The sequence below is a fragment of the Camarhynchus parvulus genome, chromosome 13 (assembly GCF_901933205.1).
Source record: "Camarhynchus parvulus chromosome 13, STF_HiC, whole genome shotgun sequence".
NCBI classification, from domain to species: Eukaryota; Metazoa; Chordata; class Aves; order Passeriformes; family Thraupidae; genus Camarhynchus; species Camarhynchus parvulus.
This window is the reverse complement of record NC_044583.1, coordinates 10294982-10321951: the sequence shown is the minus strand read 5'-3', so window position 1 is coordinate 10321951 and position 26970 is coordinate 10294982. Positions and strand designations below refer to the sequence as shown.

The 26970-nt window shown below is 45.7% G+C and overlaps 1 protein-coding gene across 1 annotated transcript in view; it reads left to right on the top strand.

Annotated features, from left to right (window-relative positions):
• Positions 1–26970, top strand: part of KLHL3 (kelch like family member 3) — a 45651-nt gene that overhangs the window by 2161 nt on the left and 16520 nt on the right. Inside the window, exons 2-6 of the mRNA XM_030957636.1 lie at positions 5427–5543; positions 8500–8606; positions 13616–13737; positions 21656–21818; positions 24366–24475. Of these exons, the coding sequence (XP_030813496.1) occupies positions 5427–5543; positions 8500–8606; positions 13616–13737; positions 21656–21818; positions 24366–24475 (619 nt within the window). The remainder of the gene's footprint in view (positions 1–5426; positions 5544–8499; positions 8607–13615; positions 13738–21655; positions 21819–24365; positions 24476–26970) is intronic.

Genomic DNA, 26970 nt, shown 5'->3' with positions numbered 1-26970 from the left:
TGTTAACTTGCACACCCAGGACACTCAGTGGTATCATGTGCCCATGTCATTGCACATGAGCAGAAGCACCTGAGGGCATGGGAGATTTAACCTGAAACATTCACATGTGGCAATAAAATATTTCAGAATCCTGCTTTTCTTTTGCTGTGCTGATAGTAAAATGATGGTACTTCTACTTTATGGAGAAATTGCATAAGGCTTGCAGTTAGGCATGATACTCTGGTTCTGAGTTTGCAAGAGTTTGAATAGGAAAAAACCTCTGGAATGCTAATTTTTGTTAAAATATTAAAACACCTGTGGTTTTATATTTAAGTGAAGGTAGTCTGTGGCATCTGAGAAATACAATACTTGTCTTTGAAAGCAAATGGTATTGTCATATTTGAGTTATTTTGTGTTGTTTTCATTAGTGTCAGCAAAGACTTTTCTTATCACTAGTTCCCAAAGTCTTCTTTCCCCTGAGGTCTTCTTTGATATGAATACCCTTTTAGGGATCTGCTGTATGCCAATTGTGTGTTTTCCTAAGCTAATGTCTCCATGTTGATCTAGGCACTGAAAAAAATCAACAAAACAGGAAAATAATATTGCTATTAAAAGAAAAATAATCCTTTCCATTATGCTGCCTCCCATATGTTTTAATGATAATGCACTTCTCTGAAATCCTCTCAAAACCCAGTTCAGTATGTGGATCCCTTCAGTCACAATTTTTTAAATCTCTTTGTATGTACCTAAAGACAAATTCAGAAATTGAGATTTTTTATAACTATGCCATTACACTGACATGTTTTCCTTACTGTGTTTGCCTGACTAGAGGAATAAAACTATTGGGCATAATGTATTTGTCCTGTGATTTGGGGTGTTGATTCTAAACAGAGAATTAGGCCAGTTAAAGTAAAATGATTTTTAATTGTGCTTAGACTGAAACTAAGACTAATTTTGGTCTCCACTGATTTTTGTAGAGGTATTAAGGTTTTGAAGACTACTAACTGCTATTTGGTATCTGTCATGTTTCTAGAGCAGAGTGATGCCAAATCTCTCAGAAACTGTAGAATTAACATTTTCTGGTGATGATTCTTACATATCCCTCAAAGAAGCTCTATAGGCTTTGGAAATTCATGGTTAGCAGGCACTTTTAAGTGAATCCAGGGCTATGAAGCTGCTACAGAGACATTGGATTGCCCGTGCAAGACTCTGAGCCCGGCTGGGTCTTTGGCCCAGCTTGTGGTGCTGAAGCTCTGCAGTGTTGGGGACCAACCAGGAGAGCAGAGCTCAGCCTGTGGTGCTGAGGCAGGAGAGGAGAGCAGCTCCCACAGACCCTCCAGGGATGCACAGTGGGATGAGGCTGAGCTGGGCATGTCTGGTGTGCCATCCCAGTGGGAGAGCCTGGTGGAGGGGGGCTCTGTGGTGTTCATGTTGGGTTAGGAGCTGAGCCTGGAGGCTGTTCTCCCAAAAACAGGAGCAGAACCTTGCCCTTCTGTGCTCTGAAGGAGACTGCATTTGAGATCTGCCCTTCCTTCAGGGTGAACTCCTGGCTCCCATAAAGCCAGTGTTAGAACTGGATTTGGCAGGGCTGGGATTTTTGTTCCTGGGGTTTACCAGCTCTCTGCACGGCAATAATCTTGCCAGGGGACAGTTTATCTCTAAGGAAGGCTTTTATTCTTTCACATAATCTACAAAGACATCTGTAATTATTGCTGGTAACTAAGGCAACCCAACTTTACAGTTGGTACACACGGGCAGCAGAACAGTGGGGTATGGGCTTTTAAAATACCTTCCTGTCAGCTGGGTGGTGACCACACTTGGGCAGGAGCTGGGCTGTGAACCTGGCAACCTGAGCCCAGCTCTGCTAGGGGGTCCTGGAGAGGAGGAACATGATGTCAACAGGGTGGTGATTAGCTTCACTGGCTTAATTGGGGACTCTCAAATAGGGGTTCATTTGTTCTACCTGGGGACATCACTGAAAGGCCACGCAGGAGGGGGCAGCGGGGTTGGCACTGTCTGAAACTAAGAGCCTCTCTGCTCATTTTAGGAGCATCCTGCTGTGCCTGTAAAGAGGATGTTCATCTGGCCCAGGGAAATTAAATCATTTGTCCATTCACTGAGTGCACGGCCTCGGATAGCCCAGGAATAGAACAAATTGCTCCTGGCAGCTGCTCACGAGTCCGGCTGCTGTAGTAGGACATCAGCTTGGCAAACATGGGGACAATGTCCCTGTGCTCATGGGGAGCAGGGGCTCTACCATCTCCAGTTGGTCTTGGCTGGTATCTTTGATCAGAGGACCCTATTCCTCCTTTGCTTTAATTCATTAAAATAACAGCAGTGTAATAAATGTAATAATTCTTAGCCTTGTGGGGGGACAAATCTCAGAAAAGGCTGTGAAATGTAATGGTTTGGTCTTCTCAGGGGCAGCTTTTGCTTTCTGTCAGGGTGGATTTGCTTGGAGCATTCAGGTTCTTGAATTTTTATGTTGGAAATGTGTCAGTGATCTCTGAGAGTAAGTGCATGGAAGTGTAAAATATCTCTCCCAGATAAAATCATCCTCTGTCTGTTACTGGAACACGATTCTATGGTAGCTGAATCAGTCTTAGAGATGAGTTAAAGGCTCTAAGCCATTAATTCTTCAAATTTGTTTTTTTGATATGAGTCACTTGGAAAAAACTTTAAATAGCATATCTTGATCTTTTTTGAAATAAGTTTTCAACCAGACAATCTGCAGTATTTTATCATGGTAAGCCTTTTGCAAATTCTGAAATCTGCCCCTTTTAATTAAGCTGAGGGTGTCTCTTAGGATGTTTTTTAAAAACTTACCTTTCCTGCTTTTTAGGAAGAGCTGATTGATCTTCTTCCAAAATCCTGAAGCAAGTTTTTTTGCTTTTAAAATACACAGACAAATGTTGGTGCAGTTGAGGCTTTATGAAAGCTTGACATTTGACCTGACATTTACTTTGGTGTTCAGTGAAACTTGCTGTGTTCTTTGAACTGTATTTTTTGCCAGCAGAAAAGTTTGAACATCTTTGGTCCCTGGCACTGGAGAGCTAATAAATAAATCTCAGCAGTGTGCTTGTTCTTATTAAAGAGCCCCCATGGTTTCTGTGTGCATGGCTTGGTTTTGGGTCCCTGAGGTGTCTGTGAGGCTGGCCAGGGCAGTGTCCTGTGGTGATGCAGCTGTCCTGCCCCAGGAGCAATGGCAGTGGCTCTCCCTGATGCTCCTTTTGGTTTCACTTTCTTTTTAATTTTTTTTCTTTTTTTGTTTACTCTGCTTACTTCCTGTACGTGTTCCAGCTTTGGAGCTGAAAGCTCCATGAAGTCACTTGCACTTGCAGAGCCTTTTTTCCCCTTCTTGCCTCAATGGTGCCACATGGGCAGGTTTAGCTGTTTAAAAATCAAGGGTTTATGCTGGGATGTTGAAAGCTGTGGTCACCTGGCCTGAAGTCTCAATGAGGGCTTTTGACAGACCCAGCACTGAGGCTTAGCTGGGTTTGGCTGTGTCCCTGCAGCAAGGAGGCTTCTTCACTGGAGTGTGCAGAGCTGGGGAAGAGCCAAGTGCCAGCACAGCTCCATGGCCACGAACACCTCTGCCAGTTGGTGTGGCACAGAATGAGTTCAGTGTTCCTCAGGGATAGAAGAGCTGTTTGTGTTGTTGCCTGGTACCAGTCTCTTGAATACTGAACATTTAACATGAGGAATTCTTTCTGATTTTTCTTCTTTTAATCCAGCCATACTAAGCTAATTGGATGATGAGTGTAACGGAATTTGGGAGGTTGTCTCCCTCCCTGGGACATGTGCTGAGTGATGTTCTGCTCAGCCTTGTGGCTTCACTTATGGCTGAAAATATTTCACTCACTCCGCAAAGTGAAAGAATCGGACTTGGCTGTTTTTTGGCATTAACCTTTGTCTCAGGCACAAAGCTGGAGGCTGCTCAGTATGCAGGCTGGATTTGAGCTGTGTGCAGCTTGGCTGCTGCTCAGCCTCTGGCCTCTGCAGGAAGGAGAGTGCAGCCCACCAAAGGCTGCTGGGGGGCAGAGAGCTTTGTGTGCTGTCAAGGGACACGGTGTGGTGACAGCCACTGGCCAGGAGCAGGCAGGGTGTAATGTTAGCCAGGGCTTCACACTGCCAGGGGTTGTAAATAGTGAATGATGTGTTTTTCAAAGGGAAAGTCAGTGTGTGTAAGTGTGCTTGTGTATAGAGATACATGTGCATGCAATGCACACCTTGACAGGAGCTGACAGGGTGTTGTGGGAAGGATCCTTCCACACTTCCCTGCTCTGTGCCCTCCTTCAGCCATCACCCTCTGGTCACCAGAGAGCCAGGATGCTGGGTTCTCCAGGCTGCTGGTTTAGCCCAGTTCAGCCTTTTTTATCATGCCAGCCCAACTAAGGTGGTAGGGAGGAGGGGACAAAGGTGAAGGAGACTGTCCCTTGGAAGGAAAAGCTCTGAGAAGGTCTCCAGTCAGGCACATGGGGCAATGGAGTTGCCTCCTGAGATCTGCCATTCTCTTGGAGCTGGCTTTAGACAAGGACAGCCCTCCTTGACTTGTCTTGTTTGCCTTTGCCTGCCAGGGTTTGAGGGGTGAGCCATGGACTGAGCAGAACAGGGACCTGCCTCAAAGTGCTGCTCCTTTCTCAGGTGGGAGCCTTTAGCTCTGAGTGATTTCACAGGCGCTCAGATCAGGGAGCTGGAGATATTGACCTGCTGTCAGCTGTGTGTAAAGAGCCAATGCTCCCAACAAAGTAATGAGGCCACGTGTGTGCCTTAGGCACCTGTTGGCCTGGTTAAACACAGCACATAGCTGAGTGCCTCTGGTTTGACATTACCTATGGAGCTGGTGCTTCTGCTAGGAAGGTTTAATAATTCATTCCATATGTTTCAGTGGCAATAAATAGACTATTTCTGAAATGGAAAGCAGCTTCAGTAAAGCTTTGAAAGCTGTGCAGAGAGATTTAATAGCCCTTTTCTACTTGCCTCTAAAGAAGATACAAGTCATGTATTGTGTGCTTGCCTTTTTCAGATGGGACATGGAAGGCTAAACTTCTTTTTCTCGGTATGAATGTTAAAAAAAAATCCATGGTACTCTTGTAGTTCCCAGTGTTGAAGTCCATTTCTATTCAGTGAGGCAATTATGTTCTGGCTTGAATTTCAACTTATACTGCTTTCCTGGCCTGAAGCCTGTAAGACTGGGCTTTGTCCTCAGGTGTTTGGCATTTCTTTCTTTTCTTCCCTGCTGGCTGAAATGTGGGCTGAGTTGGCTTTCAACATCCATGCAGAAGTAGCTGCATTTTTTGATGTGCTTCATGTAGAGAACCTAAACTGACTGACTGACTTGTGAGTAGCTCCATGCTTAATACCCTGTGCTGCAGTTTTAGGATGCTTGTTTTTTCAAGTGCCATTGAATCAAACTTTCTGCTCCTTTTTTTTGTCCCTGTTTTTAGCATTAAGCAGAGTTCCCGTTCCTCTGAGGCAGCTGAAGATGAAAAGGACCAGAGGACAGTGACAGTCAATCCCTCTCACATGAGAAAGGCTTTCAAGGTCATGAATGAATTACGGAGGTACACTTTTGACTTACTGGGCACCCTCTCTGGTTTAGCAGGATTGTGCTGATTGAGGGACGTAGAAAATAGTCTGTGCCATGTTTATTACAGCTAATGGTTGCATGTGGAGGATTAATCACAAATAAGAAGCTAAAATATAGTCCTTTTGTGGTGGGCTGCTCTCCCCAGTCTCAGACCTCTTTCTTCCCAAAAACATTATCTGAGCCATGGCCTTCATTTATAGATGATAATTCATTTAGTCTTTTCCATTACCTACAGCAAATTCAGCTGTAAACTATATCCTTAACTGAGATAAGGGTCTGAAACCCAATAATAGAACATTACAGACTTTAAGACACCTACACATAATTACAGACCAAAGATTATTAATGTACTGTTCTTAGTCTCCTTAACTAGCAGCATCACTCAGTCTGGGCTCAGCACTCCAAAGTAAGGGGTGAAACAAAGCAAGTACTCAGGAAGACTGTCAGCTCTCTTCTTGCAAATTGAAAAATCCTCATATTAGTTAAAAGAGAACACCTTGGTCTTTACACAGCTGTGTGGGTACAGGGAGAACAGAGGCTGAAAAAAATATCTGTGAACACAGCCTTGAAAACTGCTGTCATCACATCAGCAAGGTGGTGGCAGTGGTTCAGCCTGAATTGTTTCTTGGTGGCTGCTATCCCACTAACCAGACAGAAGTTCAGGGAGCATTTCTCTGACTAATTCATTAGACTTTTCACCCTTCTGGTTTTAAAAAGAATTCTTATGTAAAATATGTGTGTCCCACACATGAATGTACGTGCTCCCTAACTGTTGAGGGGATGTGATGAAAGCAGGTAACAAACACCCTCTGCTCTTCTGCACACTCCAAGTAATCAAAAGATGCTCTAATAGCTCACTCTGCATGGATTAAGTAGTTTCCTAACACACACTTCTTTAGTGTGGAGAAGGATTGGAAATGTTTCCTTCTACAGATATCTGACAGCTATTCTCTGTTGCATAGGAACAAAATGGAAATATTGTAACTATTATATGAAGCCGGGTATGTTGTAATTTTTTTTTTTTTTTTAACTGGCATCCTTCTGGTCCTTTCTTTGTACTGAAAGCAAAGGATCTGAAGCTAAAGTTTCGTGCAGCATATATTCAGAAATCTATTGTGCTACTATTATTCCTTTGTTAATTGAAGCAGAGTGGGAATAACTGGAGACAGACAATGTTTCTTAGTGCCTGTGGTTAGGTATCTTGGGCAATATGAACAGATAAAATACAGAAGAATGAAAGCTGCCATTAAGGACCTGTATGATCTTTTCATCTTCTGGGTACTGCTTTTTTTTTTTTTTTTAGCTCCTGTTGCTGTTGTGGAATATACAGTTTTCACATCTCTTGAAGGTGCACTGAGCTTGGGATCTGTTAAGCTCTCAGCAATCAGTGTTAAAGATGCCTTGAATAATAGTTTCTCCCTTCATATGCATCCAGAAATCTCATTCAGAGGGTCTAGAAAAATCATGCTAAACCTTTAACCTATATACTATATAGAATCATGGAATTGTTTAGGTTGGAAAAGACCTCTAAGATCATTGAGTCCAACCCTTAACCCAGCACTGCCAAGGCCACCACTAAACCATGTCCTTAGGCTTTTAGTTGGCAAATGTAGCTGAAATTAATTTTATGAGTGGTACTTTAGATTACTATAGCCCAAAATGGAATTGAGCAGAGCACCTTTTACATAAGCTAAAAGAAATGAGGAAGCTTCCATTAAGAGGCTCTTAAAGAGGTCTCCTCATTGCCCTTCCCCCTTCCAAACTGGAATAAATGTAAGGTACAGACTGCCAGTTCCTACTTTCTTCTGTATTCCAACTATAACCCTCCATTTCCCAGCTGTTTTTTCACATATTTCAATACATGGAGAAGAAGAGACATAGCTGGTCCATTAGAAGCTCTGTGTATGTTTATTTGATAATGCAGTTTCCTAAAGACGAAGTTCAGTGTGGAGATAAGTATTTCCAAAGAGAAGGCAACATCTAGATTTACAGGACTGATCCTTTTTTGGGCTTGACATTTGAAAAGAACACCCTTAGTTTGCATTTGTATGCTTAAGCATCTTAAACCAACTTATTGGGAGGCTGAGCACTTCTTGCTGTCGGCATCTGCGGAGCTCTGTGCAAACATTAACTAATGAATCCTCAAAGGACAGACGTGGGGCGAGCAGAAAAGGTCACTCCTTAATGAAGTGACTTTTCCAAAGCTCTACAATGAGTCAGTGGGGGAGCTTACAAGGGTGTTTTTTTTCTGTTTCTCTCTGGAACCCCATTCTTTATCCCAGTGACTCTTAATCCCAGACTAATTCATGAGGTAGATGAAGTCCTCAGGCCCATGGATAAACTGCAGCGATTGGTACCTCTGCTCTGGCAGATGGGTGAGGCAGCCTCTGCACAATTATTTTATCTCTAATTTTTGGACATATTTTGGTGGCCACTTTCTGTTGTGACAAGCATGGAAGGAAGTACAGAAATCACTTCATTTGCCACTGCACCTTTTCCCTGTGGAAAGACAGAAGTGATGCTGGTGTTCCCTTGCATGGCTATTTCTTGTCCCCAGGTAGTGCCCAAATCTTTAAGCTCTTCTGTGCCTCCTCCAAGCCCTGCTTGTTTGAGAGGTGAAGGAGCTGCTTGTCCTTTGTTCTTTGAGCAGCATGTATGCCTCATTTGGCTTCCAGGTTTTTTTTTTCCCCTGGGAAAAGCAGAAGCACAGGCAGGGCTGCAGCCTCAGGAGGATTCCGGCGTTGCTGTGTAGGCAAACAGTGATAGGAGCTGGTACTGAAGCATTAGAGGACCTTCCCCTGGGATTTGGCAGAAGCTCAGGTGCTGTGTTTGTAATTATGGGTCTTCCACTTTTTTGGGCTGTGGTGATGTATCTTTTAGCCTGACAGGGAGTTCTGAAATGATCTTTGTCTTCTCTGGTGTTTCCCCAGCAAGCGGCTCCTGTGCGATGTGGTGATTGTGGCCGAGACCGTGGAGATGGAGGCTCACCGGGTGGTGCTGGCAGCCTGCAGCCCTTATTTCTGTGCCATGTTTACAGGTACTGCTACAGGTGACACCAGACAGTGTGGCCTGAACAGGCCAGTGGGCTGTGTCTCTGTTAGGAGCTGCAGCACAGGCTGCAGAGGGTTTCCTTGAGAGAGAAGGGGCACAGATGGGTCTGCAGTCTGCTGTACTTGATGGGTGATGCTGGCCACCCTTGACTAATTCCTTTGGGGTAGATAGCTCTGTGAGGTTACTGTGGAGCTTGGCTCACTGCTTTGTGTGGTAGTTTTTTCCCCCTAACAAGACCTTGGATCATGAAAACACTACCACTGAGCACGTGTTCAGTGCCCTAAATGTTCATGGTGCGCATCAAAGAAGTTGCTGGCACAGGAGTTGTAGTTTCAAGGCTCAGTCCTGCCGATACTGATTTGGCAGTCGCAGATGTTTAATCTCCCATGGCACTTTTTTCTGCTGCCTGAAATAACACCGTTGTTCTCTTGATCCCAGTGTGTTTTAGCAGCCCAGCTTTTTAACAGGCTGACTTGCTGCAGCCTGGTGTGTTTTGGTAATGACAGAAAGGAAGAAGAGGACAAAATTCCTGCTCTGATCACCTGATCCTTGGAGCAGGTGCCCTTCAAAGTCTGTGCCCAGATGGGTCAGGAAAAAAACTCAAAGAAAGCTAGGTCAGTCCTGAAGGAGGGGAGTGAGCAGCTTATTTAAGTCATTCTAGTAAAATTAGTGTGGTCAGAAACTCCTGAGCTTCATTCCCTTCTTTGCCCTCATTTTCAGGATAGGAAGTGACAAATACAAAGAAAATGATTGTACACCCCAGGGAATGGTTTTTACTGCCCCTGAGCTCCAACATAAATGAGGTTCAGGGGTCTTTTCCCTGTTTCATGTTCATTTGCTTGTGGTCTGGGCCTTGTTTCTTCCTTTTAAAAGCCTTTAGATTAGACCTAGTTTAATTCATTTTGCTGAAAGCAGAATGCAGCATTTCTCAGGAAACAGCTTGTCATTAGTGAAGCTTTTTTCCCTTCTGTGATGGAGGTGGGGAGAAACCTCAGGTATGAGATGTGAGGTGAGATGTGCCACTCCCCATGGTGGCTTTATCAGGGCAGTGAGCTAAGGTGGGGAGCATTTGTGTTTTCTGGGGTGCTGCACCCTGCAGCTGGTACTGGCTGCATGGTGAGGCAGAGGAGCAAACACTGCTCAGAGCAGCTGTGTGTGTGGGCAACTTGTGGTGCTTGTTCCTGATGAAGAGTTTAATAAAGAAAAACCCTTGGAAAAACCCTCTGATCCTTAGAGGTCATCTGAGTGGGAAGGTGGTGGTGCAGGGCTGCTCATGTTTCCATGCAGGAATTCTCTGGGCCGTGTAATCCCTCGCTCTGTGAGTTAAACAGTAATCAGCTCACCCATCATGTGGCTGCCCTGGGCTGGGTGACAGCCTGGCAGCCGCCTGTCCCCTCCCCCTGACGAGTCCCCGGGGGCAGAGGGTCAGGCAGAGAGCAGCTCTCCCTTTGCTTTCAGTCTGGCCGTCCCCAAATTGCCGAGGATCTCTCGTGTGATCACACAGAGTGTGTGATCTCCTTCCAGCTGCACGGGGGTTCACTCCCTGCAAGGACACAGTTTAAAATCACACCTTCAGCACCAGCTGGGGGTTGTAATTTGGGTTTTTTTGCACTGCACAGCAGTGATAGAGCCAAGGGCTCATGTTCAGCTGCACTGTGGGGGTATTTGCAGGAGCTGCTTGTGCACACTGAATTCCCACTGCAGGGTCCCCCAGCAGTGCCAGCAGTGTGATCAGTGGAGCTGTGAGCCCTGGGAACCACGCTGGCACCCACAGCTCACCCACCCTCACCACTGCTTGCTCTGCAGGCTCTGTCACTGTCAGCTGGCCCTGGCTTTGGAGCCATGAATGACCTTGTGATGACCTTGGGGTCTTTCCTAAGCCATATGTGTCCTCTGGTTAGCCATTCCTCTCTGAAGTATTCCTGGATAGTCTGAAACTAGGTTGGCACATTTTCCATTTGTATCTTCCACTGCTGAAGGAGAGATGGGACCAGCACTTCCTGAGTGTCCCTTTCCATGCTGGCTTTCTAGAGCACTTTGGATGCTGGTCCTTGTTGGCACTATTCTGTGGGGATGATTTGGGACAGTAATGTCTGTCCATTTAAAAGAAAACACAATCATTTCAGGAAGGGTAACAAATACTCCAGTGACACTGCTAGGACTGCTCCTGTCAGATACCTTAGGAATTTTGGAAGTGCTGAAGGAGGAAGGAGAAACCTCCCTTGCAGGTTTTATGTGCTGCTTTAAAGCACTCACCCCATGTGTGAGAGGCTGTGGCTTTGTTATCCAGCGCACTCATATGCTCCCTCAGTACTTCTGTGACTTAGGAAACAGCCAAAGCTGTGGCCTTGCACTGGGAAATGCAATGTGTAGGAGCAGGGCAGGCTGCTGTGCTGGGCAAACACAGCACTGTGGGCTGCTGCAGTTTGGAGAATGGTTCATCCTGTGACAAAACAGAGCTCTGCTCTCTTCTTGCCCTGTGAGCAGAGGGGAGTGGGAAAGGCACTGCTGGGTGTTGAGTGTGGGGCAGGAAAGGAATGCCTCCACGAGGGGCTGGTGTCTGCTAAGTCTGTCCCCTACAGAGGTCTGCTCAGAGCCACCCTGCCTGTTTTGCCGGCCTTTGCTCCCTCTCACCTCATCCCTGGTGTCTGCCTGGCTGCAGTGTGCAGGGATGGGATCTGTGCAGCCTCCTGTGAGGCAGCCCTTCCTCGTGTGTGAGAGGTGCTAGTGATTGGAATTATTCTGTAATTATGGTGTCAGGTAGGGCTGGAGTCTGACTTCTGAAAAACACCCTAGGAGTTGTCTTTTGTGGAGTTAAGGTGTAGGGTTTTTTCTGAAGAGATGTCAGATGAGATGCCCTCAATGATCCAGCACCCAACTGCCCACAGGCTGCTCCAGAGGCTTGTCCTGGGTCTGTTGCCTGCTCCTGGTCTGCACCAGCCCCTGCCTTGGCTCCCTTGTGGTGTCTCCAGGCTCTTTCCCATTCCCCAGCCCTGGAGACTTGTCCCCCTGTGACAGTGGGAGGGGCTGGATGGCTCTGGGTTGGGTCCTGTCCAAAGGTGGGCACAGCACACGGGACCCTCGGGGGCTGGTCCTGCAGCACAGCCAGAGGAGGCTGTTGGTATGCAGGGCTGGCAGCTTGCTGGTGGGTGGGGGAGCCCACACAGCTTTTATTTTTGTTGCTTGTGTCACATGGATGCCACCAGGAGGGATGATGTTATCAGATTGGTCCCTGCAGCTATTTCTGCATTGATCTCTGTGTGTGTGTGGCTGAGCCCCTCCTCACACTGAGGTCCTGCAGGGCTTGGGGTCCCACTCACCCTCCCCATGCAGGGGGGGTCACTGGATGCTCCTCACAGGCACCTCCAGCACCACAGAGCTGATAGGGACTGCTCTGTCCTCAGAGGCACCCTTTCATCTCTGGAGATGTTTGGAGTTTTTAAGGGGGGGGAAGTATGTGAAGATGACATTTTGTCAATTAAAAAGTCCTACCTGCTTTGAAGGCCTCCCAAATGTAGGTCATCTATCCCTTTGTGCTGGTACATTTGTATTCATGAGCTTCTCTGAATAACATTTTATTATTCAGTTTTAAAAATTGAATTTGGGGCAAATATTATTTCAGTTCTTGGGACGTTGTTGACTGTTCTAATACTCATGGTCCCATCCCACTCCTATTATTCACCTCCTTATTCACATAGGGAAAGTCAGCAAAGTTCAATCAGGTTTTGCTCAAGCTTGGGCCCTCTTTAGCATCTGACTGTGTGCTGTGCACTTACTGTGCCTGGCCACGTCCTGTGGAAAGCTGCACAGAGATGTAGGCTGTAATTACTTCTATAGGCTGCAGGAAATATTTTTCCACTTAATCCCACAGCAGTACTGAGTCACCGGATTTCTGAGAGTAGTGATTATTCATGCCCAGGTTTAAGAATTGACATTTCTTCGTGCTCTCCTTTGTTTAGCTTTGTTTTTCCACCTATCATTTTCTTTCTGCTTGGGAGTTTGTTCTTTCTTTTCTGTGGAGGTCCTGGTGATTAACTCCTGGGTGAGGTCAGCATGTGTGGGGGTGCTGGAAGGGCCTTGGGGAGTCCTTTCTCCTCCCCACTGGATGTTTTTGTTCCTCTGATGTGCTCCTGTTGCACGGGGAGTGTGGAGGTGTGCATAAAGCTCTGGGTCATGAATAGGCTCTTACACAGCTGTGGGGCTTTGCTTTGTCTATTCAGGGAGGAAATTATTGCTCTAGTTCCACGTGCTTCTGAGCTATGGGCTTGGGGAAGGGAAACAGTTTGGATCTGAAGGTGTGAGGTTGGGAAGGTGAGAGATGAGAACTGCATCTTTCAGTGTGGATGCTTTGCACAAGGTGTAAGTGATGGATAGGTTACAGCAGGGTAATTTAGGAGAGAAGCTTGCTGCATGCTGAGTGTAACTGCTGGCCTGTGTGCTTGTTTTTCTGAGCAGGTTTTAGCTTCTTTCTAAAGAAAGAGAATAACACTGCATTGCTTTTCATGTAGGGTATACAAAAAAAATACCCTAATGTTGCTGTTGTAACATATTAATTCATATTAATTAATATTCATTCTATCCATATGTATATATATTTTACAACATTAATAAACAGATATAAAACTGTATTTCTCAAAGGCCTTTGTAAGACACATCCACAGTCTCTTGGAGTCTGTCCCTGTTCTGAGACATGATTGAGGACATACTGGGTGTTTATTTTTAGCTCTTATATTTGTTTGAACGCAGGTAAACCATGGCAGGTTCTTTTCTGTCAAGAAATTGAGTTTTTTGCATTTATTTATTTATGTTTACACCAGTGTCCTCAATCTTGAGTTGTTTTTTAGGCGGCATTAGGAGGCTTCTGGGAATCTCCCTGGTGGTTCTTCAGTGGTGAGGGATAGTGCCAGTAGTCAGACAGCAGGAGAATGTGCTGGATGTGTGGGGAGTAAGCACCTGCAGAGCAAACTGTAACTGTCCTTTTGAACTGAATTCCAGGAGACATGTCTGAAAGTAAGGCCAAGAAGATTGAGATCAAAGACGTGGATGGGCAGACCCTGAGGAAGCTGATTGATTACATCTACACGGCGGAGATCGAGGTCACGGAGGAGAACGTGCAGGTGGGTCTGCTTCAGCAGCTCCTCTGCAGAGCCCAGTGCAGAGCTTGGAACTCAAAGGCACAGGTTCTTCGGGGCTGAGGGATCTCCTCAGGCTGTGGAAAGTAAAAGGTTGAGCTTGAAAAGAGCTGCTTCCAGCCTCTGTTTGGTCTTGAGGCGCTTTAGTGCTTTCCCCACGCTTAAGTCATGTTGCATTTGGCTTTTGTGTGGAGCTGTTGTAACAAGAGCAGGCATCTGCCTTCCAAGAAGCTGTGCTGACTTGTGGGTCAGTCTGTCGAAGGTCAGAATAGACTCAGACAAGCAGTGAGTCAAATGTTTTAAGGCCATGGCACAGGAATGTGGCTGTTAGTTTTGAAATTCTTCTGGGTAGTTTGAGTTGTTTCACAGAGCTTTGAGTGGAATACATTGTTCAAACGAGGACATTCTTCCTTTTTTTGTGTGTGTGTGTGTGCTCTGTCTTGCATTTCTGAGAGGTAAATATTTGTTCAGAAGTGGAAAGAGTAATTGAAAGGCAGCCTTCAAATAAAGCAGGGTGCTCGGGAAGAGTGTTTTGCAGTGTCACATGCCTGTGGCTGCTGGTAAAGCTCTTTCTTTGACTCTGCTTGTATTTGTGGTAAGAAAAAGGCTCTGCACTTAGCCACTGATGTCTGGGAGGGATGCTGAGAGCTTGTGTGTGGACATGCTTTTCAGCTGGTCTGGTTTTGTTTGCAAGGGGCAGTTTGAGCCTGTTGTCTTCCTCACTTTGACTTGGACATTGCCAGGGGAGCAAGTTTGTGTCAGTGATGCTGGGAGAGTTTTGTTGACCTAATTAACACGGCAAAATTAGACTGGTTCTGCTTGAAACGAGGTTCTTGCTGTGAGCTCTTCTGCTCCAAGCCCTCAGGCAGAGTGCAGTTCTTGCTGCCCTGTCCAGGAGCTTGGCCAAGCCCCTGAGCTGGTCCCACTTTGCAGTGCAGCCCTGCACCATCCTTCTTGACCCAAATCTGGGGGGGGCTTTTCTTGCCCCTTGTGCCCTCTGGCTTTACAGATGTGACTGTTTGGTGTGCTCTCAGCCTGGCTGTGTCACTCTGGTTGGGGTGTGGAGCCTGGCTGCCCTGCAGGGAGAGCCCTCAGTGAGGAGACCTTCAAGGTGCATTGTGGCAAAGGAGCTGAGACTCAAACCCAGCCGTGGGTGGCTTGGCCTGGCTGTCAGCTCTGTGACCCACATCAGGGTCATCAGGAGCTGGCACAGCATCACTCACTGGGGGACTGGGATGGAGCTCCTGGCACCTCTGGGGTCTCCCATTGCAGGAGGAGAAATGACATTTACACACCCTCAGGCTGTAAATTTCCCTGTTTCTGTGGGGAATATGGAGCCTGTATCCATGTGCTTTGTGAAAGGTTTGCTTTCCTCCCATGCTGCTGGGCCTTGGGTGCTCCAGAAGCTCTCACTTGGCATTTGGGATGTGCAGAGCTTGGGATCCCATCTGCTGAGCCTGCCTTGGATGGGGCTGGGGCAATGACCCCAGCTGCATTCCAGTTTTGGTGCTCCAGCTGCACCAGGGTGTGAGCAGTGCTGTGGGAGCTGGAGCAGCTCCATCCTGCCCAGAAGGGCTCTGAAAGTCCAGGTGTTGCCTTTCCTGAGCAACTAGACAGCCATATTTCCTATTAAAACATAACCAAAGCCTGCCTTCTGTGGCTCAGGGATTACAGGGAGTTAAAGCAGATCCCTGGCTACATTTGGGCCTTCATGTCTCAGACAGTAAGTTAAAAAAATGTAAGTTTTGAATACTAAGTGTTTTTCCCAATCTAGTAAAGCAGGTCCTTTTACTGCAGGATTTATTTCAATGTCCACTCTGTATTAACTCTTCAGGCTAGAGGTAAATTAATTCATAGGAGCTAAGAAATGAAGCTGATCTACTGCAAGATTAACTGACTACTTTAAATTTTATTACATGTTTAAAGTGCTCATGCTGAAAATGTTTTATGGAATTTAATATAATTGTGTTATGAAACCAATAGAAAGAGAAATTTGTATCCTCTCCCTGGGTGTTTTACTCTGAACAAAATGCCATAAACAGGTTAATATTCACCTTTGGCCCCAAGAAGAAAAGGTTATATAAGTGAAAATTCTGTTATTTATTGGAAAATTTCACATGAAGTGAAGGCTAAAAACAACAAAATTTAAGCTCCTTGTAGTCTCTTGTCTGAATTTAGCAGTGTCAGTGTTGGAAAGAAGTGAGCAGGTTTGTTCCTTTGCATCACCACATCCTCCTGCTGCACAGCTTTGGGTCATCCATCCATCCATCCATCCATCCATCCATCCATCCATCCATCCATCCATCCATCCATCCATCCATCCATCCATCCATCCTTCCATCCAATATCCATCCCTCCATCTGGAAGGACACCTCAGCAGTGCCTGTCTGTGCTGTTTCAGCAATGTTTCTTTGCAGCCCTGCTTGGGCACAGTGAGAATTTCTCTTTTCCCAGCAGGTATCTCCTGAGCTCTCCTGTTTCCTTGTCACATGTTCTGAATCTGTAATTGGTCAAGGGTCCTTTTTTAAAGGAGTTCTTCAGACTTTCTCAGTAGCTGGAAGAAGCAGTTTCTGGGTACAGGTGCCAGGTGATGTCATTATAGAAATTATGAAAACAAAAAATAAGTTCCTTAATGGCATTGACTGAGAAGATGCAGCCAAGGTATCAAAACTTGTGAATAAATGAAAAGACATTGTCTTGTCAGTGGGAAAAATAAGATGAGAGCAGGATAGAAATGAGAAAAAGATGAACAGCAAAGGTAGCATGGAGTGCAGAATGAATGTTCCTAGGCTTGTTTGAATGGCGAGCAGCGCCCAGCCCTTCACAACAAGAAGCCTTTTAACAACTTCTTTTGTCATTTCTTTTCTAATGGAAACCTGTAAAATTTTTTTTTTTTTTTTTTTGTAGGCCTGGTATGGGCTCAGGAAGTGAGGCTCTTTTTCTAAGCACGTATTTCTGTAGGTATTGTGCAATGGAATGACACAGTGTCTTTTGTTTTGTTTTTTATGGAAGGATAGATATGTGTAGCAGGGGCCAAGCCTGTGTGGTCAATTCCAATCATCATCCATGCAGTGAGTTCATGGGGGTGTTCATCCAGTTCCTTCTCAGATTATGTCCCAAATGTGCAGGCAAAGGGGATTTTCATCTCATCCTGAGCCCATGTGGAGGGAATACTCTCTTCTAACCCTGCTGGGGTACCTGGGTGAGAATTACCCCAACAAATGCAATGTGCTTTATCTATTGGAACTTCATCTTAGAGTGGGATTTCAGGGCAGTAAAGGTGCAGCAGTAGGAGGGCTCAGGGCTGATGGATGATAGAGAAGTTTTACCTGTGAACAGGTATTTGGGATTAAGCCTCCCACTTGTTTTGAAGGCATGGAGCAGAGACAGAATTTCTGTCTTTATTGCAGTCGTGTTGTAGTTTCAGGAAAATCCATCCTGGGATTTCTACACCTGCTGCCTTCTGTTGTTCCTCCTCTGTTGCATCCCACATCAAGGTTGGTTGTAAATTTTGATATGTATGATATAAAGAACTCATTCATTTGAAGATGGAGTGTGATACATTTATTTAGAAGGAAGTTGTATCATGCAGTTTCTGTAAAAGGAAGGAAAACTAAAGTGAGTGTCTCGGGGAACTTCAGAGATGCTCAGGCTCCTGGGCTGATCTCAATGGAAATCATAAACACACATCAGAGCACAGGTTCTACTGCTCCCTACACGTGTGGGGTAGCTGGTGATTTTTATATATGAATTACCCGAATTTTTCAAATAGGTCTTGATTTTGCAGCTGAAGTGGTTACATTGCTGCCTGCTTTCCAATGCTCATAACAAACCTGCCAGCTCAGTGATGGAGAAGCTCTGCATGGTGTCCTTGAGCAGAGCTGAATGAAGAGATTTAGGAGCAGGCTCCTTTCCCTAGGCAGTCCTGGGAAAACACCTGCACCTCTGGCTCTGGACAGTGAATATCTTAGTGTATTCCCTCCTTAGCGTGTCCCGACCAGCCTTACCTATGGCACCTCATTACTGGCAGGCAGCCTGAGAATTACCCTCCTGATTAGGAAAGTCATTATCATTCAGGTTGTAATGATTCCCTGGAAAAAGTCCTGATGAACGTGGTTTCACAATTAAGTTGTTAGGAATGATGTGCCACAGACCACATGTGTGAGGTGTCCTTGTGTACGGCCACAGTTTGAGATATGGCTCATCCACAGAGAGCAAATCTGAAATCAGCTGTCTGGAGGAAGTAGATATCGAACGCGTCAGCTTTGCAGGCATAGTAATTGTCATAAAAAATGTCCCAAGAAAAGAGGAAAAAAGATTTGCTAGGAGCTGCAATATTTCTGTTTCAGAAGTGCTTCTGCACCTCAGCTTTCCCTGCACACTTAGGAGTTCACAGCAAGGAAAGAGAGTTCTCTGGCAAGTGCAGTTTTGATGATAAAGGGTTTAGAAATGGGTCAGTCCATCTCTCTTCCCCCTATTCAGTCCCAAAGCTGCAGCTGTAGTAGGTGCAAGCGCAGGGTGAGGCAGAGCACCTTTCAGCAATAAATTAGGGCTGTGCTCCTCCCTGGAGCCAAAGCTCCTGCGCCGGCAGTTTATATACAAGCACGAACGGGACGGGACTACTGTGGATGTGTCGGAACCGTTTATTTTCCAGAATCTTTATAATACATAGTTTTGCCTATGCAAAGACACGCTGCAGCAGTAGACGAAGGGGATGAACTAACTCTTTGTTTAACACTTTGGGTCTCTGACGCTGAACTGTTGCAGAATTTTTTTTTTTATTTTTAGTCTAACTCTTTGTCTTCACACGAGGAGCACAGCTCCTTGTGCTTCTCCCTGGGGTGCAGGGGTCCCTGAACCATTGCAGGGCTGACTCCTCTGGGCTGGGGGCCCTTCCTCAAACCCGTAGGAAATCTTTAAATTGGCTCAGCCTTATAGATAGCTGAGGAGAAACTTGTGGATGTGGCACCAGAGCATTGTGTAGTGCCTGATGCAAGTCTTCACTTTTTATTTCACTGTTTAACCAAGGGATGGTGTGTCTGAAGTTGGAGAAGGCAGCTCAGGAGGGAGGTGGCCAGTTGTTCCCCCGTTTTCTCTCTCACCTCTATGTCCTTTGTCCATCTCCTGCTCCTGACAAGGTTTTTTGACTCCCTGATGCTGTCACACCTTCCTGTGTCGGGGCTATTTCACCTCAGGTGGAGCATTTAAGTGGAAGCACTGTGATCAGCCCATGTGCTGCCTGGGAGCAGCTGGGGTGTAATAAAGCCTGATTGCCACCCTTGCACTCAGAAGCCACATTAAGCTAATGTCATTTTATCTCCACTATTTGTGCGGTTCAAAGCACCCTGTTTAAAACGGAGTATTTTACCTGCCTTGCAAGCAGAGAATCCATTTGTTTCTCTGGGCAGGTGCCTGGGAGCTGTCTCCCTGTTTGGGCAGATGTGCAGTCCCAGCTGTGGCCCTGGATGTGCAGCTGAGGCTTACAGCCAGCACTTTTATTTGGCTTCCAATTTGATCAAATTGTCAAAGCTGCTTATAAGCTTTAATACATCTCCTGCCTAGGGGAAATGCTCCTTTCCCAGTTTTGCAGAGCAGGAATGATTGAAGTTAACTTTTGGCCAAGGCTACCTGTAAGGCTCTGTCACAGTAGGGAATTAACCCCAGCCTCTGCAGTCCAGCAGTAATGAATGAACTTTATATTTACAGAGCACTTTTGGCGAAAGATGTTTCTAGTTTAGAGACATCAAAGGTCTATGGAAGTAATTGCCCAGGCAATGTTGTGTGAAACTTGAAATTTGTGTGGAGTCTGCAGAGCACAGCTGGTGAACTAGATATGTGTATATATGTGTATATCTGGACACACACCCATAGATGAAGCTCTGGACATAAATTAAGCAGAACAGTCAGTCTCAGTAGTAATAGCTGATAATTTTTACATAGTTTCAAAAAATGAGTGGTTTTGATTTGGAGGCAGATCTGGTAGAGAATCCAGCTCTCACAAAATCGTTCATGGCTGTTGAATTCAAATATTAAGAGCCAAATCCAGACCCATGTGAGTGACTTGCCTGGATATTAATGGGGTTGCAGTTTGGTCCTGCTGCCTGTTTAGGCAGGGCATTTCCTCTTGTTATTTCTAAAGGAAACAGACTTTGTTCTCACGGAAATCCTTTGCTTGCTTTTTGCCTTCCCTGGTAAAAACAAGATGAGTGTTGAGAAGTTCAGCTGGGAAGTAAGAAAGAGAAAAATCCCCTCATCTCTTGATAGGCTTTTTATATCCAATTTCTGAGAAGTGCAGTATGACAGTGCCCCTTTCCTGAAGGCTGAAGTGGTGTAAGGCTCCTTCTGCACTGTTTCTCAAGCCAGCACAGGCCACGGCAGCAGCACTGGTTTGTCCAGGGGCTGGTGCATGTGGGGATGGTTCTGAGCCCACCTGGACTGGCAGGGATGCATCCTGGATGGATGGGGGTGCACAGAGGAGGCTCTGACTGGTCTGTACCCAGAGATGGCTTGCATGGAGTGTGACTGGGCTACCCAAAGCCTTTATGTAGCTCAAGTGTTCAGAAATGGTTCAGTTAGGAAAAAAGTGGTTCACAGCCAGCTTTCAAAATCCTCGAGCATTGCTATCTTGACTTAATCAAAGCCACAGACTAATCTGCTCCTGGCATCAAGAGGCTTGGGCCAAAACAGACTCCTGGGTTAATTGACTTCTCTTTTTATTGTTGCCTGCTGGGGTGGCTGCTTGGCAGCAGTCAGCCTGTACAGCTGGGCTGGAGTGGAGCACAGCAGTTGCTTAGAAAGACCTGGAGCAGGCAGTGAGTGTTGGGTCCTGCCCTGGTGTGAAGAGGGACTGTGGTGGCAGGGACAGGGAGGGAACATCTTTATCCCTTTGCTGCCATCAGGATCCAGGGAGGTGAATGCTGTTAACCTATTTGTTTTGTTTGACAGCTGCTTTTTTTTTGAGTTGGCAATAACTTTCCGGAAATGTGTGCTCAGATGGTGAGCATAGATGCCCAGTTGGAAGGACATGTGTGAGGCAGCCAGAGCATGAAAGAGCTGGAATAAGACACGTCTGCAGTTGCTCTTGGACATAAGAAAGGAAGTAGCTGATGTCACTGGCTGTAATGTCCTGATGGATTTTGTTTTCTACTTCCTGTCCTTCTCACTGGCCTCAAAGGTGTTTTTTTTCCCAGTAGATGTCACATTCATCATCCATTTCTGTCTCCTTTTTCTGTGCTTAGTTTTGGAGGTACAAAGCAGTTCCTCATTTTCAGATGCAACCATGATCCACAAGTGTCCTCAGCATTTTCTGTAAGTGCAAATGAGAGCTGATGATTTGAATAGTTGGACCTGTCTTTCCCAAGAGCCTTGCTGTCACCAAAACCTGCTTGAGCTCCTGGGAACCCCCTCTCTTACATGACTGCTTGGGCACCCTCCTCACAAGCCAATAAGGTTTTGTTGGAAGTAACCAAGTCCAGGGTTTTGGGGACTGCTGGGCTGCTATGGGCTTTGAATCTGGAGGCAATAAATAATACAAATCTGGCTTATAAATAATATAAAGCCCTTTGGGTGAAAAAAAAAAACTTTGTGCAGGACCTACCTGCAACAAAGCCAGAAATTCAGGAGCATCTGTGGTTGCTTCTACCTTGTCCTCACTTTGCCTTGAGGTCTTGTGGGGAGAAGCTGGGAGAAGCTGTGAGAAGAGTTCCACTTATAGCCCAGTGTAGGATAGCTGTTTCCATGTCTCAGAGTATGAACAGGGATATGGGTAGAGCCAAGACTTGAACCTTCCCTCTCATAACCCCACAGGGACGTGTCCCTGTCTGGAAGGGAATTGCCTCCGATCTATGCAAGCTGTGAACCACTCCTCGCTACTCACTTTCATTCCCCTCTCGTGCCTTTGCAGGTTTTGCTGCCAGCTGCCAGTTTACTGCAGCTGATGGATGTCAGAAAGAACTGCTGTGACTTCCTGCAGTCCCAGCTGCACCCCACCAACTGCCTTGGCATCCGCGCCTTTGCCGACGTGCACGCCTGCAGCGAGCTGCTGCAGCAGGCCAACGCCTACGCAGGTCAGGGCACACAGGGGAGGGGAGGGGGTCTGTGCAGCTCACCCTGCCCCCAGGCACAGCAGCTTGGGGCTGAGCTTGTCCTGCTTGGTCCCTTCACATTTCTGGTGTTAGAACAGGGAGGGAATGCTTTGTTTAGTTCTGTGCTGCTGCAAGTTGTGAAATGCGGTTTGGTCGCAGGGGAGCATCTTAGGAGGTAAAAAAAGGAGGAGCTGAGGAGGTAAAAAAGGCTGATCCTCTGGATCTCAGGCCACAAAACAGTTCCTGAGTGTGGTCCTAGCAGGCTCTTGGTGTGCCTGTTGAACAGCTCAGTGTTGGTGCTGGGACCCTGCCCTGGGAGAGCAGCAGGCACTGCTGGGCGTTTCCACTGTGGGAATAAACAGCACTGGGCAAAGTTAAATCCTGGGGTGGGAGCTGGAACACTCAGCTAAAATTGCCATGCAGCCTGAGGCTCTGATCTGTGCAGCAATGGCCCCTTACCCCAAGGGAGCATAGATAGGCTCATGTTTCTTTGGGAGTGGATGTGTTTGGTTGCAATAAGTAGGTGCAGGCAATGGCTTTCAGCATTTCTCCTCTACATCATGAATGTAAAGCTTTTTCAGCCAGCCCCAAGCTCTGAATTGCCCAGCACTTTCCAGTCTCCTCCAGCAGAGTTGCCCTTGACCTCTGCTTGGAGAAGCTGATATTTTTCTCCCAGTTTGTTTTACTGTTTTCTGATAATTTGTATAGGGACACATACACCTGCTCTTTCCCAGAGCACCTGCTCTGTCCTGCAACATTTTCCTTTTTAACAGTTTTGTCCTTAATTGGACCATAAGTAGGCTCAGTGGAATAAAAATGTATCCACTGAGTCCTCCCCTATTCTCCTGCAAATAAAACTAAAACCTTTTCAGCTGCTCTGGCTGTATTATCCCCTGGAGAAAAAGGTACCCTGGAAGGAATGGTTAATTGTATAAAAGCTTGCTTGTAATATCTCATTATCCTTGTTTCCAGGCCCTGTTTAATCTTTAACCCAACAAGCAGTGCATTCACTGTATATTTATTTGGTTGTTTGGCAATTAGAAGGTCTGCTTTGTTGTTTTATTGGCCTTCATAGGTCCCAGTTAGTACAGCAGCCCATGTAATGTTAATGGAACTCCATTAATAAAAATGCCATTAAAATTCTTTTCACTATGTTGTTTATGTAACAGCCTTAAACCAAGACAGAAGTCCCCAAGCTCAAGAGTCCACGCATTCATGAGCTCAGTTACTTGAGAAATGCTGAGTTCTGGCCAATGGATAACTTTAGTAGGTGAAGGAGCCTTCTTGATGCAGGCCCCAGTTCCTTTATTAAAATCAGTAAATATTCTTCCTTGCTTCCAACTAATAATGAGAGATCAAATACCTTTCTGCTGCCAGATGGAAGTCCAGAGTGAATGGATGTCAGATTTTGCCCAGAAGTCAGAGCGCATCCAACTTATTGTGTGGGGAGTGTTTCCTGCCTCTTAAATATTTAAGGCCTAAAGAGTTCATTAGATCATATGTATATTTCCAGTATTAAATTTTATCCACATGCTGCTATTTTTAATCAGAGCCTTTGGCTTAGCTGTGGGGTTTTGTTTCTCAGTAGAGCAAGGAGGCTCTGTGACTGGGGAGTCCGAGTCCAGAGTCCAGCTCTGCAGCAGCAGCTTTGGTGAGGGGGGCTCCAAAAATCTCCTCTCTGCAATTTAGACCAGCTCATGTCCCTGTGGTGCTGCTTTTTGTCAGGCAAAGCACTTTGCAGATGTGAAAACTCGAGGCAGATCTTGCTGCAGAGAGAGCTTTTTGGATACAGGAGTCTGAGCTTCTCAAAGCTACAGAATTAGAACTTGAAAGAAGCTGCTTCAGATAAAGTGTCTGAGATTCATGTTTCTGTAATTCAGCCAAAGATAAATGGGGCTTAGCAAGTGACAGGTGAGATTAAATTGGCAGTATATGTAAGAAATTCTTGCAAAACTAAAATTGCTGCAGCTGGCTAATGACACATTTGACCTAGAAATTATTTTTTAGGAAGTGATTACTTCGTGTGCCTTTTGGCTAGATATAAAGCTTGACAGATTTGATGATGCTCAGTCATAATTCTTCCAATTTGAGGTTATATTCATGCTTTTTGTTTTCAAGTGGCTCCCAGAGTTACAGTAGGGAGAAATAGAAGTTTGTACAATTGCAGGCTTAAGTGGAAAGGGGAAAACTACTGTGAAGGTGGCTGCTGTGGTGGCCAGGTTATTCCCTACTGTGGACATTGGCCCTTGACTCAATTGCCACTTCTAACTGTATCTGCCCTGGAATATTCTCAGTGGCTTTTCAGAAAGTTTAGTATCATTTATGAAAGTATTTCATGGGGCTGGTGCTGCTTGGAATAACATCAGGTTTCTTTATGCTGCTCTGGGGCTGGTTTGTGTCTGTGCTGCATTCCCAGCTGCTGTGGGTCTGTCTTGGGTGCCCAGAGCTGCTCTCTGAATGCTCCTGCCACTGACTGAAAACATGGATTTCATTATAATTTTCTGTTCCCCCTTTTCGTTTGTTGAACAGAGCAGCACTTCCCTGAGGTGATGCTAGGAGAAGAATTTCTTAGCCTTAGTCTGGACCAGGTTTGCAGTTTAATATCAAGTGACAAGCTCACAGTCTCCTCTGAAGAAAAGGTACAGTAAATTGTATAGCAAGAGTGAATGTGAGAATGCTGGAATGTTTCTAGATCTTACACCAGGAACTGTTATCATGAAATGCTCCTGTGGGGCCATTCTCCAACAGTGATCATGTGAAAAGGAAAATTAAAATAATGTGAATCCTAAAAGCACATAGAAATGACCTTCACTTGGTTGTTCTTTGCAGGAAGTTATGACTCTCAGATCCATATCAAGCTAAAAGCCCTGGGGCTCAGAACCAGCTACTTTCCTTCTCTGGAAAACTAGGAAACTCCCATCTGCTGTTGTGTAAAGCATTTAATACCTGCTGTAAAACCTCAAAAAAAAAAGTGAATTTCATTAGGCGGGGGAGGAATATTGGCTTCTGTTGCATGTTGGCTAGAAAAACAAAAGGAAGCCCAGAACCAGAAGGAAGGAAGGAAATATTTTTCTAGTATCTTCAGTGTTTTTATTTAAAAAGGGGAGAAAGGCACTGGTTGATACTGTTTTTGTGGTTGAAATGTTCAGCACATCTTGGGTAGTCTGGACTCCTGGGGAGGAGGGTGAGCAGTGTTTATGGTGCTTGGTGAACTCCAGCCCTATTCTCAGGTCTGAGTTTCTTGTGTGACCTGCTGCAGGTTTTTGGGGACAGGCATGTGCCTCCAGTCCTTCAGCTCATCTCCAAATTGTCACTGTGGGGAGATTGTAAAGTCACAGAAACATTAAGGTTGGAAAAGACATCTAAGATCATTGAGTCCAACCACTAACACAGCACTGCCAGGTCCACCACTAAACCATGTTCCTAAATGTAAGTGGTCACTTGTGAGAGGCTACAGAAGAGCTTGAGGGTTGTGTGGTTTGTAACTTTTGGGCTCTTACTGGATGCCTGATTTGGGTGGGCTGAGGCTGGAGCTGGGTGTGGTGGTGCTGCACATCCTCGTGTGTGCTCTTCTCCTGCTCAGCCCCTCTGGGCTGCAGACACACAAGTGCTGTAAAACTCTCCAGAAATCCTGCTCCATGTGAGGTGTGGCCTCGGGGGTGCTCCCTGCTGATCCTGAGCCAGCAAAGCCGGAGGCTCCAGGCACGGGGTGCGAGGTGCCCCTGGGGCAGGGCCAGCAAGGGAAACAGCAAATGGCACAAACTCACAGCAGAATCCCTCTGCCTGAGCCAAGCAGCCTGCAAAGGGAAGTGCAAGTTTAGTAACCAATTTTTTCCAGTCCTGTGCAGCATTGTTCAAAAGCTTTTATTGGCCTTGCGCCCAGGGGAATCAAAATGCTCCTTCCCTCATCTGAGCTTTACACAATCAAACCCAGTATTTCTTTAGCTGACTGTAAAAGAACTTGTAAAAGAAAAGATTGTTGAGAATGCAAGGCAGTGGAAGGAAATGTAAGCATAAGCTGCACGTTCAAAGCAACAGACCTGAATAACAGGAGAGAGGCAGAAAATGGGAATGGAACATAAACATGAAATGTGCTGGAGTTCAAAGAAGTGCTGGAAATTGAGGACAGACTTGTAGGCTGCTGTTTCATGTTAACTTCATGACAGACAAGCCATTTTCCTCACTTTTATTCTTCCTATCTGCTAATGTTTCAGTTATATATTATATAAAAGTCTATATGTGTGGATACCAGTCTATACATACACACGTATATCTGTGTCTGTGCATGTGCAAAATATTTCAGAAATCTGGCAGCTTAATTGTCACAGCCAGATTTCACAAGGAGTTTTCTTGTTCCTCTTCTTGCTGTGTCCCATACCAGAGCACTGCCATCCCTGGATCACTGGGAAGTGTGGGAGCCAAGTCCTGCCAGGATCAGGGAGGGAGAATTGTCCTCGGAATGCCTCAGGGATTTTGTGTTCTCCCCTTCCTCTGTCACCCCACAACTAATACCAATTGGCTTAATAAAATATATCCTTATCTTCACCAATTTGGGTTTATTTATACCCCTAGGCCATCAGGATGACAAAAATTCTCTGCTAGCACAGAAATTTATTTTAACTGTCAAGTGGTGACAGCATTTTCTCATCACTCATCTCCTTTCTCTTCTGTCCCCCTTGTTGTACCAGCCTCTGCAGTTACACAAACCTTTTCAGAAAAGGGCAGAGGTTTGCTGTCCCTACTTGCTCTTTTTGCTATAGCCAGTACAGTACCTGACCTAATTGGCTCTTTTTACTGTTTGCAAGCTAAAAACCATATAAAAATAATAATTATTTGTTATTTACTAAAGATGTAGTGGAGGGACTTGAGAATGGTCTCCTGCCAACTCAGAACAGTGGCTAAAGAAATGTTTTAGAGGGTTGGGATTTTTGGATTGGGGATTCTACGCAGAGTCTGGTAATTGATTCATTGTCTCATGCTGCTGACATGCAGCAGAAGCTGATGCAAGGTTTGGCCCTCACTCTTGGGAGTCTCTAACAAATGGATTTTTGGCTGAAGAGACTGGGAAAACATCTGGGCTTGCTCTTTCCTTAGGCAGCATGCAGAGAGGGGATATTCCAGGCTTTTACCCCTC